General features: G+C 34.5%; 4 protein-coding genes, 1 non-coding gene and 1 pseudogene across 5 annotated transcripts; 3 read left to right on the top strand and 3 right to left on the bottom strand.

Moving 5' to 3' along the window:
• Positions 1-1,218: 1,218 nt before the first annotated feature.
• Positions 1,219-2,862, top strand: LOC106401699 (transmembrane protein 64; the record flags this gene model as incomplete). The annotated part of the gene is given in 5 exon segments (XM_013842260.3): positions 1,219-1,470; positions 1,835-2,071; positions 2,159-2,376; positions 2,459-2,630; positions 2,632-2,862. Coding segments are annotated over 5 exon segments (975 nt in total), but the record flags the coding sequence as incomplete, so codon positions are not given.
• A 1,941-nt stretch (positions 2,863-4,803) lies between these two features.
• On the bottom strand, positions 4,804-4,877 carry TRNAV-AAC. The gene has a single exon. It is a non-coding gene; the product is annotated as a tRNA-Val (tRNA).
• A 120-nt stretch (positions 4,878-4,997) lies between these two features.
• On the bottom strand, positions 4,998-6,649 carry LOC106401698 (copper chaperone for superoxide dismutase, chloroplastic/cytosolic). The gene is made up of 6 exons (XM_013842258.3): positions 6,400-6,649; positions 6,294-6,320; positions 6,110-6,182; positions 5,872-6,006; positions 5,435-5,658; positions 4,998-5,359 (listed from the first exon to the last, which is right to left on the bottom strand). Exons 1-6 carry the CDS (start codon positions 6,613-6,615, stop codon positions 5,093-5,095), a joined length of 942 nt encoding a protein of 313 aa, XP_013697712.2. The 5' UTR covers positions 6,616-6,649; the 3' UTR covers positions 4,998-5,092.
• Positions 6,649-8,233, bottom strand: LOC125578598. Its single transcript, XM_048741796.1, has 3 exons — positions 7,987-8,233; positions 7,283-7,398; positions 6,649-7,177 (listed from the first exon to the last, which is right to left on the bottom strand). The coding sequence occupies exons 1-3, from the start codon at positions 8,098-8,100 to the stop codon at positions 6,805-6,807; spliced, it is 603 nt and encodes a 200-aa protein (XP_048597753.1). The 5' UTR covers positions 8,101-8,233; the 3' UTR covers positions 6,649-6,804.
• Positions 8,234-10,421: 2,188 nt separating this feature from the next.
• On the top strand, positions 10,422-11,858 carry LOC106413621 (annotated as a pseudogene).
• Positions 11,859-13,469: 1,611 nt separating this feature from the next.
• Positions 13,470-14,745, top strand: LOC106397615 (glyoxylate/hydroxypyruvate reductase HPR3). Its single transcript, XM_013838233.3, has 2 exons — positions 13,470-13,969; positions 14,196-14,745. The coding sequence occupies exons 1-2, from the start codon at positions 13,532-13,534 to the stop codon at positions 14,652-14,654; spliced, it is 897 nt and encodes a 298-aa protein (XP_013693687.2). The 5' UTR covers positions 13,470-13,531; the 3' UTR covers positions 14,655-14,745.
• Positions 14,746-15,841: the final 1,096 nt, after the last annotated feature.

Here is a 15,841-nt window from a genome sequence, read left to right as displayed (position 1 = left end):
GCCTTCGCTGGTTGACGACGACATTACATGAAGAGTAAATAAATAAGGAGAGGTGGCGCGTCAAGCTCTACATGTTTAGTTTAACAGGTGTCTTGGCAACAGTGTCACCGCTAATCTACCGTATGCATCGCATCTTGCCAAAAGCCTTAATAATGGCTAAGTGGTTCACAGAAAATTGTATGCACACAATATAAAAATTGGAATTGTAATGAGTATATGTTATTTGCCTTAGATTACTCAAAATTTTAGATTTTTATCTTTGATTTCTTTTGCTGGACTCCACACAAACCACCAGATACTTGCATTTTTTTTTGCTTTACCCACTATTTAACTTACCTTGTGCATTGAAAGTGTGGATGTGTCGAAATACGAAGGTAAGTTCTGGCTTGCTTCAAGACTATTTCTTTCAACTTGGTTTTTTTTTTTTTTTTATCCTAGTCTTAACATACCATCATCCGAAGGATATGCTAATTGTGTGTTATTCTAAGACTTCATTATTGTGATAACTTATTATTTCTCTATTAGGGATATTCTTTTGAATTTGAATTTGCTTCGAAGTGTCAACTTTGGTCGCTTTTCATTGTATTGCTTCTCCCATTCTTCTGTATACGTATTGCTTTCAAGGCAACTAATGTCCTTTTCATTCTTAATAAAGTATGCTTAGTAAAATTATAATTTATTTTTTGCTAAACTCAGAATTTCGAATACCATCTGACCTACTAATGAAACGCTGCTACTTTTCATCTTTTTTTCAGTCATAATAAATCCTTCCAAAAAGATACAGTAAGTTAAAAAACGCAGACATGTAGTTATCGTGAAGCCAGACGACAAGGCGAATAAAAAGCAAGTGGTGACTCAGCAACTCAGCTTATAAATATCGGCGCTCCGTGAGCTAACAGCTAAGTAGTAACAAATCATTACATCGTGTCCGACTGCGACACCGGTTTAATAATTTTGAAAGCAAACCACACTAATATTATTGGGATATTATTGTTTAAAAGGGCCTGGAATAAAAAAAAGTAACCGAATAATTCAGATTCTTTTTAATCGAATCTAATAAACCCAATTCGATCCAACGGTCTCATCCTCTCTCATCGTTACTCTTTGATTTTCTCGGGAAACCGAAGGAAAACAGAGGTGCAAAACGTACCTGACGGAGACCTTTTAAGATATTTTAAGCGTATTGCGCGTGTTTTTGGCCGTTTCATTTTCGCTTGATCTATTACGTACAGCGATGGCGCCGATAAGGCGGTGCCTGAGCTGAAACTGAGCATCGAGGATCCCGAGAATGGAGATTATGTGAAATTAAGAGGAGGATCTGATGAAGAAGAGGAAGAATCTCCGGCGGGATGTTGGATAGGGTCGGTGACGTCAGTGTGGTTCTGGGTTAAATTGATCTCCCTCGTCGCTTTTTTGGGTTTATTGGCATTCGTAATTATCAAATGGATTGCTCCTTTTTTAATCGAAAAGGTTCGTTTTTTCCAAGAAAGTCTAATGCTTTTTTTTTAATGATAATTAGGGTTCTTGTGTGTTTAATTAGATCGAGCATGTTTTAGGTTTTTAAGCATTCAAAATCGAAATCTCGGCGCTGTAAATCGTATTTTAGAAGCTCAGACACTGTACTGAACCAAAGTAGTTCTACATGTTTCTTGTGTCTTTAATTTTGATCAGTTTTGCTTGTAGAAACATTGTTTAATGTTTTGAGGGGTGCTTGATGTTGTTATTCTCCATTATTTCACCAGCTTATTTGCTTGAGATCATTGGTAGCTTATTGATGAAAAATGAAATTTATTATCCTTAATTATAATAGATGTATCTATGAATTACGTTTCAGGAATTGATTCCATTTATAAAGTGGGTGAGAAGCACATTCAGCATCCCGGTGCTCGGTCTTCTCCTCTTTGCCTCAGTTGCTTTGTTCCCAAGCATTCTTCTTCCTTCCTCTCCTTCCATGTGGATGGCTGGTCTCACCTTTGGTTATGGAAACGGGTTTCTGTTGATTCTCTCAGCTGCATCTATCGGTGTTACTCTTCCTTTCTTAATCGGACATCTCTTCCTCCACAAGATGCAAGTAAGCATCATCATCACTCAGCTACTTGCATCTTATTGAGCTTGTTGTATCTTTAGATTTATCATTTTTGCGGTTTTATTCCTGTAGGAATGGTTGAAGCAGTACCCGAAAAAAGCAGCCATACTTCGAGCCGCAGGTGAAGGAACATGGTTCCATCAGTTTCAAGCAGTCACGTTGATCCGTGTCTCTCCGTTTCCTTACATGGTTTACAACTACTGCGCGTTGGCCAGTGGAGTTCACTACGGCCCTTACATCTTAGGCTCTCTTGTTGGAATGGTTCCTGAGATCTTTGTCTCAATCTACACGTACATATCCTCTGTCTCTGTTTCTGTGTTAAGACATGTTCCGTAGAATCTTAATAGTTGTTTGTTTTTTGGTTATGTTAAGGGGAATAATGCTTAGAACACTAGCTGTTGCATCAGACAAGAGACACGGTCTTTCGGCCGTGGAGATAGTAGTGAATGTTCTTGGCTTTTGTGTAACTGCAAGCGCGACTATAGTCTGCACAATCTATGCCAAGAAGAAGCTTAGTGCGATGCAATCAGAGGAAGTAGAGACATGCTAAAAATCCAATACTTTATCAACTCCTTTCACCAGCCAAACGCTTAACCATACTTACCACAACATATCACCATCTAACACAAGCTTGGAACTGATCATATAATATAAAGAGAATGTTTTTGTTGTGTTTATTTTCATTTGAAAATGAATCTCCTCTTTTTTTTTTCTTGTACTGTGAATATATCTATTTATATATATATATATATATATATCAGCTAAATTTTGAATTTCTTGTTATGTATATCTTATTAGATAATCTAATTCATCTTTTTCCTTATATATAATCCAACTCATGGAGTTTATGTATGTATGTATACAAACATAAATAAATGCGACGTATAAATATTAGATTTTCGTCAGAAAGCGTGACTGAATATTGAAGTGAGACGTCTAATGATTATACAAAGGTTAAGTGATAATTGTACAATGGACACATTAAATTGACAAAGTATAGTGCTCTTAATAATGTCTCCCATCTTGATGACTGCATGTCCTCAATTGATCATTCTAAATGGATATTGCCTATTGATTTCTTCTCATGCATATTTTTATTTTATGGAACACTTTATTTTAGGGTTGGACACATATCTTTGATTGGTTCCATAAAAAACAACCACTTGCGGTTGATCAAGATAAGTAATACTCCTTCCGTTTCTGAATAAGTGTCAATTTGACACTTTTCACACAGATTAAAAAAGTAGCAGAAATATATGTAAGTTATTATTAATTACATCTTTCTGACCAATAGTATTTGTGATAGATAAAATTATTTATAAAATTAATATAGTTTGCAATTAATTTACAGTTGAAAGTAAGCATAATTTGCATTAGAATTATAAAGTGACACTTTTTGTGTAACAAAAAAAAAACTAGAATGACACTTATTATGAAACATAAGGAGTAAGTATCTACAGTTGAATTCCAAATACAAATTCAAGTATCAAATCTTAATTTTCAACTACTTAACTTGGTTGGACTTGTTATGAGGTATAATTATCTAACTATACAATAATTAATATTTCACATTTTTTTCTTAAAAATTGCTTATTTTTGATGAAAATATTTATGTAGAAACATGAAAATATATTTCTTCGGTATCTTAACAGTATTTGATATAATACCATTTTTCTTAACTTTAAAAAACAATTTTTCTAGTAATCTCCTGATATGAAATAACCAAATATTGAAGTCATTATTCTTGCAGTCTTGTAAAGGAATCAATATGATTTTCCATTTATTGGTGTAAGACCTTTAGAATCAAAATCACAATGCCTAAAAATATCTTTTGGTATCAAACTGGTCATGAAGTTTTGAAACCTTCAAAAAGATGGGTAACAACCTCGGTAGATGGAGACAAAGGACCAAAAGCTACAATTGAAGAAACTCTGAATATTCTTCCTTCCAGGAGAATACTCATTAGAGTAATGGTAGCTAGCTGAGGTTGTTCTCACGACTTGATCAATGAAACTGTTGTCTTAAGACGATGGACAAATGATGAAAAACTCAATCAATTTCTTGCCCCTTACGTTTTCAATTACTAATTTCTTTTCAATTCCATCAGTTTTGTATTGTAGACAGCAATTTTCTAGTCATTTTTGATATCTTGCTGGCTAGTAGAAACATGTGTGAGGTTTGGAAAGCAATGCCAGTCTTTTACTTCCTGTTAACCGTGAGTAGATAGTGTTTACGAACTACAAAATGTTAATATACCTATAGCTACCAAAAATGTCAAATGTAGCTGAAATGAAAGAAAACATAGTTTATTGAAGATAATTTCTTAAGTAAAAGTGAAATATACATAAATAAAGAAAATAATAAAAATTCCAAAAATATATAAAAAGTACATGATATTTGTCTTCTTTCTGAAGTTTAGTAAACTTCTATTACATTTTATCTAAAACAAATAAAAAAGTATGTGATGATTTATTTCCTTTAAAATGATGATTTGTTTATGTCAATGTGAGATTATTGTTGAAGAGTAGAAAAAAAACATTTCTAGCATATATCACATATTCTTGGTATTCAAAATTCTATGATTTAATTAATACTTAAAAGAATACATTATGTGGGCCAGACTGTTTAATGAACATTTGTTCCAAGTGCAACCCAACATTATCTCCAAAACATTTGGTCAATAGAACAAAAGAAAAGGGATAAAAAAGTTAAAAGATTGGCTTCGCCCGGGTTCGAACCGGAGACCTTCAGTGTGTTAGACTGACGTGATAACCAACTACACCACGAAACCTGTTGTTTTCTTTTTAACCAATATAGCTTTTATATATACACACAGAATCCTAAAAGTTTCACCACTAGTCTGTCACTCACTGTATCACGTTGATGAGTTTGGTACAATTCAAAACGCTTATTTTGTTGTTTGAAGTCGCACTTAAATTTTGATCCAAAACAAAGACTTATTAGTTGCTACAACACGTAATGTAGTGTCCACTTTTATTACTGTTACTAAACCTTACTGGTCATAAAATCACTGTTTGTAGCTTCCCAAATGACAGTACCATCACAAGTACAAAGCTTTTTGTAGTTTTCTCCAACTCCTGCGCTTCTAGCAATCACTGCAGCTGTCAATCTCGGTCCCAACTTCTTATCCTCTGTCTTGTAAACCACCACAGCTCGCCCTATTAGATCAGCAACCTTGAGCTTCTCTTTCTTTCCAGAATAAAACGCCTCTCCGCTTTGGTCTGCCTCTAGTGTTCCCAGGTCGCCCAATGGCTGACAAAAAAAGAATAATGTTATAAGAGAACTGTGATGATATTTGATGTTTTTATTAGAGTGAGCTGGAGGAACCTCTGTGATTGTATGGTCTTCAAATGGGTTGTACAAGTTCCCGGTGCTGGCTGCTCCGTTTGTGAGATCTCCATACTCGTTGATAGACCAACTGTGGTTTCCGGGAGACAAGCCTGTGAAGTTGGCTTCAATCCTTGCAAGCTCCATACTCACCTGAGCAAATCTTACTACCCCAAAGATGTCTGGGCCTTTGAACTCCGCTACTGCAGCCGAGACTAAGAAGTCTGCCAAACACATCACAGAGTAAAAGTAACAAATGAGAAAAAAGAGACTGTTGAAAAGACAGAACATGAAGTGGTAAATCCCCAAATGAAACATCACACAAGCCCAATGTAACAGCTCTTACATGTTCTATGAAATGAGAAAAGGTATATTCTTTCTTTTGATTATCAAACTCTTCTCTACCACCAAAAACCAAAGGTGTGTAGAAATCTAACCTTGAGGAACACCTTGTCCAATCAAACGAGCTTTTCGACCGGTTTGCTCCAAAGCTTGACTCATAGTCTTAACAGGGGAAGATCCAAGTATCCTCACAACTTGGTTAGCCAAATCCACATCCACTTTTTCAATCCCTTTCATAGATCAAATTTCCATTACACATGACAAAAAAAAAACAACAGAGTAAAATTACTAAAATCATAACCAAAGATGTTGAAAACAATCTCAAGAACCTACCTTCAATAGTTTCTAACTTGCTCTTCACGGCGTTAACACAACCCTCACACTTCATATTCACCATAAACTCAGTCTAGCAACAACAACAACAACAACGACATGTTCAGACACACAACATAAGTTCTCATAAGCTGAATCCTATCAATTGATTCGAAATCCAGATAGGAAAGAGAAAAAGACTTACAAGGAGCTGAGGCATGACTCCATCCTCCTGCATATCAAATCAGGAAAATTAAAAAGCTAAACTTGGAAAGTGGGTATCTCAAAAGTCTGAAACTTTTTCAGTAAACCTGAGAGAGATTACTATCAGAAGCTGGGACGGTCGTCATGGGAGAGCTAGCAAAGCTTCGTGCAAGCCCCAAGCCACGTGGAGACGGTCGGGAGAAATTGAGAGATTGAGGATTGGGGTTGGTAGGGGAAGAAGAAGAAGAAGAGGAGAACGCGATCGCGATTGGAATCGCAGACGCAGCTGTGGTAGTTGCCACTGACCGTAGAAGAGAAGCCATTGCTTTTATTTTTGAACCATTCACATTCACAAAGTCGCAGCCTTTCTATTTATAACTTTTTATTATTTAAAAAAAATAACAGAATAAATAGGTTGTTCTTACAAGATTCGAGTTTGGTGCTATTATCTTACACAAATAACATAATATAAATTAAGTAGAAAAAGTCTAAAAATAATACTAATTAAAAGTTTAGGCAAAACCAGGAGGGAGTTCAGGATCTTCATCATCATCACAGTTGATGTTGTTGTTGTGGTCAGTGTAACTAACTCTGTTGTTAGTGCTACTACTACATGCTGCTTCTCCTTTGTTTTCTTGTACATAAATCAGTTCTTGCTTCTGTTTACTTGATGGACCAAACTCGTTACCTAAATGGAGAAGAGACGAGGAGGTTGGGATGTTATGTTCTGATTCTCTGGTGGATGGTTTCACTTCTTGAACGCCTCCAGGGTTAGATAATGTAGTGTAGACAGATTGCACGGTGTCTCTGATCTCGTTCTTCATCCCGTCTTCTGATCTTATAATCCCCCACAATCCATCTGAGAGTTGGCTCAACATCTTGCTCCTACAAGAAACAAAAAATCCAAACTTATTAAGTCATAACCAGTTTACAAGAAGAGCAAGAGTCAGTGAACAGAAGGAACAAATTCTGTTTTCCAATCCAACATACCCAACTTCTTGGAAAATGGCATCAGAGAGTTGCCTGGTTTTCATAGTTTGAGCATCCGGTCGATTCAACGCTCTTGACTCCTTGACAACTGATATCATCTTGTTTCGTAGTTCCTCCTGCAAAAAAGTTACAACTTTAAAAGAGAGTAACCAAGTCTTTTATCTCAAAATCCTACAAGGGATTGGTGTAAAAGACCCATCAAAAGTATATCATGTACCGGCAGCAACTTGAATAATCACAAACAAGTACAACTGACCAAACACTACCAGGAGATTCAGCTATATCTGTGATCTAACTCCAATAAGATGATAACAGTCTCCTCGAGGAGCTAAGATAACCCAAACCCATAGAAGTAACGTAACATCAACGCTCTCAATCATCAAGCAACTTCCAGCAATACACTTATCCTTAAAACGCTAAAATCAAGATCAAGGACCAAACTTTCTTAATCTAAAATTGATGGGCACTGACTGTAAAGAAATCTCCAAACTTTCAATAAGATAGTAACGAATAATCAAAAATCAAATTGACTATAATTCAATTAGATCGATGAAGACTGAGGCAACTCAAATCACATTCCTTTCCAAACACAGATCTTATGTTTTTAACTGATCATTACGGTCCTAAGGACACGAATGTATATAAACCTTATTCAAAAGGAGCAAAGCAAAGACGTCGTTGAGAGAGAGAGAGAGAGGGTTTACATTGTCCTTGAGGCGGCGTATGATTTGGAGGCGGAGGCTGTCGAAATCACCGTCGTCCTTAAGCTTCTCTATAACCTCTTCCTTGCTTATCTTCCTCCTAGGAGCCATCGCCATTCCTTTCCTTCCTCTTTTGATTTCTGATTTTTCTTTCTTTTCTATTATTATTCAGCTTCTAATTGGTCACGATAAATATAATAAATGTAAATAGCCGAAATAAATAAATAATTAATCTATGAGGATTAGACTATTAGTAAATAAGCTTGTCTACAATTGTTACAAAAAAAAAAAAAAAAAGCTTGTCTACAACATGGTAATGACCATGTTTCTGCTGTTATGATGATCATCAGTTCATCACCATTTCCACATAAATTTCATGCTCCTTGCGTATATCAACATGATACACAACTAGGGCCGGTTCTGACCCCATCCAAGTGAAACAAATGTATGGGGTCCATTATTTATGCAAAGTTTTTAGGGCCTACTTTTTTTAATTGTTGTTAACATATCAATGTATATTATAAAGAATAGTAGGATTTATTTTAAATGTATGCTTTATCGACAAATAAAATTTATATGTTATTTAAGAACTGATCAAATGTTACTGGTTTTGATGTAAGTTTTTACTATAAACTTAAATATTTTTATCGATAATTTTTTATATATTATTTAAGGGTTTCATTTTTTAGTTTTGTATTGGACCATGATTATCTCAGGACCGGCAACACAAGCTATGTAAGGTGAAGAATATCAAATGGACCGATGCAAAAATGTCAGACCTAAACCTAAGTCTTAATCCCTTTATTAATTCATTCAAATCTAGTAATTATTGCAAAAATCATTTAATCTCCGTCCACGTTAGCCTTTGCAATTAGACTCTAATGTTACGGATATTTTGTTTAGATACCATACCATCATGACTAGAAAAAAGAATTATTTTCTTGTACTATTTGTCTTTTTGATATAAACAACTATTTAACTTTTCTCATGAATTGACATGAAATCATATAATAGTATAATACCAACTTTTTTCGTTGATGGAAACTGTAGCCGAAAAATATAAACTATATAGGTCTATGATTAAAATGTTATTAGGCGGCCTAAGAAATTAATAAATGTATTTCAGCATCCTTTAGTATTCATGAAAACGACATAAACATTTTTATAACAGAAAGTTAGTAACGTTAAATATTATGAATTAAATAGATTGGGAGATTTGATTACTGGTTTCGTGACTAACCCTATACACTCGTCCTCGGTTCTTTGATTCCTCAATAATTTTGAATATATGATAGAAACCCTGCATATACAAATGATCAACATTAACTAAAAATGTGATAACTTGGCGCTAAATTGTTTTTAAAATAGAACATTACGGTCGGGAATGTAACGATATATATAGTTATTTGATGATGGGATCATACCGTGATACAGTATTTGGATCTATCGTACATAACAAGTATACGATTTCTTTTATCTAATCCAAAAAAATCAGTCAGATAAGGGTTTAATGTTTAGCTTGCATCAACGTATAGTGCCATATTTATATCAAATGCAATGTTAGATTTGATATTCTATAATCATAGTAAAAAAAACACTTAACTTTATAAAAACTTAAGTAAAGATCATTTAACAGTTTAAGATCTAACTGTCGGATGAAACAAGCAAGTATGCTTTACACACATTTTAATCGTATGTTCCTTACGTAAATTATTGATGAGAAACATTCCACATCGGATATATAAGAATTAATTTACTACTATATAAAAGGTTAATGCTAATCTATTAATTGCCAATTAATTTTAAGTTGGAAACCCATAATAAACCCGAATCTAACATGGTATCAGAGCGATAAAATCCTTTGACCTAATTTACTACTACTACTATTGTACCGATGTTGGGCCCTCTGTGGATGTTATTCCCACATTGTCCACGCTTCAGACCTAGATGTCTGAGCGTGAGGGAGGGTATTGATGAGAAACATTCCACATCGGATATATAAGAATTAATTTACTACTATATAAAGGATTAAGGTCAATCTACTAATTGCTAATTGGTTTTAAGTTGGAAGCACATAATAAATTCGAATCTAACATAAATTTACTAAATTGATAGCCGCTAAATGAGCAGCTTGAGCCTTGAATAAATTACTTTATTTTGTATCACCCACTCCTTGACAAATAAATAAATAAATAGCAATGCTATTATAGCATCAATTATTCACTCGTAGTGGCATATGTACTACACACTCGAATCATTGCGAGATTATAACGTTGTGTTATACTGGAGGTGCGAATCTGCCGTCACATCTGTCGTACTAAAGAAGGAAAATATAACCACACGATTTTTTTTCGAAAAAAAAGTTTGATAGTATAAAATGATACCATTGCTATTTTGATATCCTACATATTTCTTTTGGATAAAAAACAACTCATAGCACCCAAAGATCCTCTTAAAACCCAAACAGTTCCACAACCAACCAGATAAGCATCAACCCTATGGATTTTGCATCTTCTTCATTGTTAACAGCAGATTTTGCCTATGAAAATGAGCTATATCTCTCGAGTTTGATAACTCCTTCAACGTTTATACCATTCCAAGAACCTAATCCATCTATTCCGACCATTCATTGCGCCGGTGCTGAAACGATGGAAGACAGAGAATCCGTGAGACGACCACGACCGATGAAATCACAAACGAAGATGTTGAGCCGAAGAACAAGAAAGCGAAACGTAGAGAGATTGAGAGACACCGAAGACAAGAAGTCACGTCTCTTTTTAAGAATCTAAGATATATATTGCCATCTCAATACATTAAGGTAGATACATTTTACCTTTCTTAATTATCATCTTTATTAATTATAGTCTTATATAAAAAATAGTTATATGCGGTAATGAATTAATAGGGTAAGCGTTCTTCATCGAACCACGTTCAAGAAGCTGTGAATTATATCAAAGACTTAGAAAAGAAGATTAAAGAGATCAGCGAGAAAAGAGACCGAATAAAGAGATCTCTTTCTCATTCATCTTCAGCAGGAGAGTGTTCTATTAGATCATTAGAATCATCATACTGTTCGTGTGATGGAGACAAACATGTAGATGTTAAGGTCAGGACTTGTTTGGTCGGTATCGAAATCGTAGCAAGTTGCTGTTTCAGACAAGAATCTTGTCTTTCAAGTATTCTTCAGCTTCTGGTTCAACAACAATGCCTTGATGTTGTTAGTTGCATCTCATCTAGACTGCACCCAAGATTCATACACACCATTGTTTGCGAGGTAAATTTTCTTTATTGTATTTTCATTGAAATTATGAAGAGAAAGAGAATAAATATAGATTAATTAGGAATTATTTTAAATAAATGCAGGTGGAGAAAGGAAAGGAAGTTAACTTATTAGAACTTCAAGAAAAGTTGATTAAAACAGGAAAATTATATCACATCATGTGACTATTCTCCAGCTGTAATCGTGAAAACTTCTTTGATGCATCTAGTTTGGTCTTGAATTCACTGTCACCAACTCATAAAATCTATCTTATTTAGTTTTGTATGTTATTGTACATTATGCTTTCTTTCGAGAGGATGGAAAATTCCCTGTATCAGAACAAGTTTTTTTTTTTTACTCAAACAACAACTTTCATTCACCTCCATAAGTTTCATACCCTGTTTTATCAGACATGACCTGAAAATTCAACCACTTGGGCACAACAGAATATAACTTAGGGACAATAGACACAAAAGTGTAAGTCTCATTTACTATTCTGTCAGCTGCCTTGTTCCCTCCTCTTGGATCAAAACACACTTGGAAGTACTGAATCTGTGACAATGATTAGCGGATCTCTTCCACAATAGGCTGCAGCATAGGCCACAGTTTCTCTTGGCCATTTATCATCCTTACTAAAGTCTGGAAGTCCGACTCAAAGATGATATATTTATAGCCAAAGGAAGCAGTGCTCTGTACTGCCCATTTCAGCGCCTCCACTTCTGTGACGATGGTGGAAACTGATCTTGTCACTGCTTTTGCCCCTGCCCACAACACATAACCTTTTTCATCTCTTAAGATCCACCCCAGCCCACTGTTTTCTCTGTTTGGGTGCCATGCTCCATCACTATTGCATTTGAGCCAATTTGCAGGTGGTGGCTTCCATATGCAGCGTTGGGTTGGGTTGTGTTTGTGGATTTTTTAACCTCTACTCTCTCTGCCTCCTTTGATACATCCTTCTTCCTCTCCCTCCATTCCTCCGCATCCTCTTGTGCTCTCCTTATCACAGCTCTGGCCTCATAGTCTCTTCCTTTAAAAAGTAGCTCGTTTCTACATTTCCATAAGCGCCATAACACCCATGTCACTATATCAGAACAAGTTTTAATGTATGAGAGTTAAGTGGTGTTCAAAAAAAAAAGGAAATTTATGTTTTTTTTTTTGACAACAAAAAAAGGAAAATTATGTTCATATGGATGCTAATATACTATTTGCATGTTTGTATTTCTTTTTGTTATGAAACTTTATTTATATAATTTTCTAATAATAATTATATTATTTACGTTGTAAACCGAACATTGGTTTATGATTACAAGATAAAGATTCAAATTATATAGTTTATTACTTTATTAAACAATTTTCAATGGATTACTCTATTTTTTCTTCAAAATAGAATAATCCTATGATAAAATTGAGTTTTACTCTAATAATGCTGTCAAAAAAAAAAAAAAAACTCTAATAATATTTATTTATAGTAAAAAATAGAATGATGAATAAAAATAAATGAATTATTTTGTCATAGAAATAAACTTATTATTATTGTAACCCTTCTATTATAGATGAAAAAATAAAATAAAGTATGAATATTTTCTAAATTTTACTTTTAAATGAAAAATATAATGAGATTGGAGATGCTAGCATCCATTAACCAAGGAAGGCTTCACCGACTGTGTGTGGTACCTTACTCGTAACCTAAGTAATATAGAAAGGAGGGCTTCATCGACTACACACACTCTACAGTCCCCTCAGATCAATGGCATAATCTCCGGTCGTCCTCGTTCACCGGCCACCGACTTTTATTTACATGGACGACGAGCTTCTGAGTTGTAACTTCCACGTTAAAGTCAAACTGAAGATGTCAAAAATAGGAGTTTATCCAAGGCTTTTGCCAATTGAATTAACATTTTTATTCATGTTCAAATGTCATCTGAGAGCTGGCTCAACATCTTACAAGAGATCTAAACTTAGAAAGAAAAGAAAAAAGAAGTGAAACACTCTTATTTGAGAAATTGCACTATCTTTTTGAGAGATACATTTAACAACATTTGTCAAAGTTTAATAGTATAGATTTTATTTTATTAGGTGTTCAAAGAAAGATTTTATTTTATTTCAATATTAGTATTTAGTTTGATAAACTCAAAAGATTTATCACAAGTATTAAATTCAAAACTTGAATTATTTATTTTGTCAACATAATATTAATTCTACGAAATTTAAAATTATGACTTTAACCAAACGAATAATGGTTTTGTAAGTAATATAGTCAAGATTCCGAAGATAGTCCCCTCAAAGTCAATGGCGGAAGAATCTCCACTCGTCCTCGTCCACCGGCCACCGACTATGAAATACATGGACGAGCCTCTGACTCGTTACTACCGGATTCTCACCACCCACACCTCCTCAGACCCACTCCCGCTCTTCCTCTCCCGTCACGCCTCCTCCGTCAGAGCCGTCGTCAGCATCGGCAGGTTCACGATCGACGCCGGCTTCCTCTCCCGCCTCCCTTCTCTCCAGCTCATCGTCTGCACCAGCGTCGGCACCGACCACGTCGACCTCCCCGAGTGCAACCGCCGCGGCATCGCCGTCACAAACGCCGGCGAAGCTTACTCGGAGGACGTGGCGGATTACGCCGTCGGTTTGCTGATTAGCTTCCTCCGCCGCATTCCGGCGGCTGATCGTTACGTCAGGTCGGGTGAGTGGGCGAAATGCGGAGAGTTCCAGCTTGGAATCAAGGTTTGAATCTGATCTTATTACAGTGTGACAACTCTGTTCAATCATTCTAGGAGAAAGACGAGACCTTTCTTATCATGAATCTTTCTTGATACGAGAACTTTCTTATCAGTATAAAGACTGGAACTTTCTTATCAGTAGAAAGACGAGGACTTGCTTATCAGTATAAAGACTGGAACTTTCTTATAATGAATCTTGTTGTGATGATACTCTGTTTGTTTTGTTGCAGTTAAGTGGGAAGCGAGTTGGGATACTTGGACTAGGGAGCATAGGGTCCCTTATCCCTTACCAGTACTATCCTGACGTTGTCTCATTAGCAGCAAACAGTGATGTCATCATCCTCTGCTGCGCCCTGAACGATCAGACGCGCCACATTGTGAACAGAGAAGTGATGGAGGCTCTTGGGAAGAAAGGGGTTATAATCAATGTGGGACGAGGAGGGCTGATTGATGAGAAGGAGATGGTTAAGTGTCTTGTCGATGGTGTGATTGGTGGTGCTGGTTTAGATGTGTTTGAGAAAGAACCGGGAGTTCCTGAGGAGTTGTTTGGTCTGGACAATGTTGTCTTGTCTCCACATGCTGCTATGGCCACGCCAGGGTCTTTGAACAATATTGCGCAGCTTACTTTGGCTAACTTGAAGGCCTTTTTCTCGAACCAGCCTTTGATTTCTCCGGTTCGGTTAGATTGAGAGATCGTCCGGTTTGATTAAAAGGGCTAATAAGCAATCTATATTTTAGTTATATTGAACAATATGATTGAATAAGGGGTGTATTTGATCATTGACTCCCCTATGTAGGAGAAGGCAGAATATTAAAATCAAGATGCTAATGTGTAACTGTTGGAGCGACCTGTGGAGGTTTTAAATAAAAATTTAAATTACTTTAAGATCAAATAATGATTTACAGTTTACAAATTTAAAAGATAGTTAGAAGTTCAACTGAAAATGTCAATATTTTTTTTTTGACATCCAAAAAATGTCAATAGTATAAGAGTTTTATTTGATGCTTTTGCCAATTGCATTAGCCTTTTTATAACTTTATTCATGGTTAAATTCCATCTCCAAATTTTTTTCTTGTTCTTCTTCTTTTAACATTTTTTAACACTTCTTTGTTAAATTGAAATGTCTCCATATGGATATTCTATAAAAATGAAAACTCTACAAAAATAAAATTTTTGAGAATTTTATTTTTAAAATACAACCTACTGATAAAAAAATTAAAAGAATACTCATCTATCAACAAAAATTCTTCTTATCTTAATTTCTAAAACACAACCCCATACCTACAATATTTTCTATAAAATTAAAACTTTCCTAAAATATATTTTTGGGAATTTTATTTAAAAATACAACATTTTGATCAAAAAAATCTAAAAGAATATTCATCTATCAATAAAAATTCTTGTTATCCTAATTTATAAACTACAACCTCAAATCTACAATATTTTTCTATAAAAATGAAAACTTTCCAAAAATAAAATTTTCAAAATTTTATTTAAAAACTACAACCTACTGATCAAAAAATTTAAGACAGTACTCATCTATCAACAAAATTTTTTTTATCCTAATTTCAAAATCACAACGTTAATCTACTAAATTTTTCTATAAAAATGAAAATTTTCTTAAAATAGAATTTTAGTATTTTATTTTAAAAATACAACCTGTAGATCAAAAAAATAAAAGAATACTTATTTATCAACAAAAATTCTTCTTATCCATATTTCAAAATCAAAACCTCAAATCTACAATATTTTCTATTAAAATGAAAATTTTCCTAAAATAATTTTTTTGAGAATTTTATTTTTAAAATACAATATATTGATAAAAAAATCTAAAAGAATACTAATCTATCAACAAAAATTTATTCTTTATCCTAA

This window comes from Brassica napus, chromosome A9, assembly GCF_020379485.1.
Source record: "Brassica napus cultivar Da-Ae chromosome A9, Da-Ae, whole genome shotgun sequence".
NCBI classification, from domain to species: domain Eukaryota; kingdom Viridiplantae; phylum Streptophyta; class Magnoliopsida; order Brassicales; family Brassicaceae; genus Brassica; species Brassica napus.
This window is presented reverse-complemented; position numbering and strand designations above follow the sequence as displayed.

Bases quoted from the DNA above. Each gene is read 5' to 3' on its own strand.
- LOC106401698 (XM_013842258.3), bottom strand. From the start codon at position 6,615: ATGGCTTCTCTTCTACGGTCAGTGGCAACTACCACAGCTGCGTCTGCG. The intron at 6,321-6,399 runs GTTTACTGAAAA...TTTGATATGCAG, and splicing joins CTGATAGTAATCTCTCTCAG to GAGGATGGAGTCATGCCTCA. The intron at 6,007-6,109 runs GTAGGTTCTTGA...GATCTATGAAAG, and splicing joins CAAGTTAGAAACTATTGAAG to GGATTGAAAAAGTGGATGTG.
- LOC125578598 (XM_048741796.1), bottom strand. From the start codon at position 8,100: ATGGCGATGGCTCCTAGGAGGAAGATAAGCAAGGAAGAGGTTATAGAG. The intron at 7,399-7,986 runs GTAAACCCTCTC...ACTTTTTTGCAG, and splicing joins TACGCCGCCTCAAGGACAAT to GAGGAACTACGAAACAAGAT. The intron at 7,178-7,282 runs GTATGTTGGATT...TGTTTCTTGTAG, and splicing joins GCCATTTTCCAAGAAGTTGG to GAGCAAGATGTTGAGCCAAC.
- LOC106397615 (XM_013838233.3), top strand. From the start codon at position 13,532: ATGGCGGAAGAATCTCCACTCGTCCTCGTCCACCGGCCACCGACTATG. The intron at 13,970-14,195 runs GTTTGAATCTGA...GTTTTGTTGCAG, and splicing joins AGTTCCAGCTTGGAATCAAG to TTAAGTGGGAAGCGAGTTGG.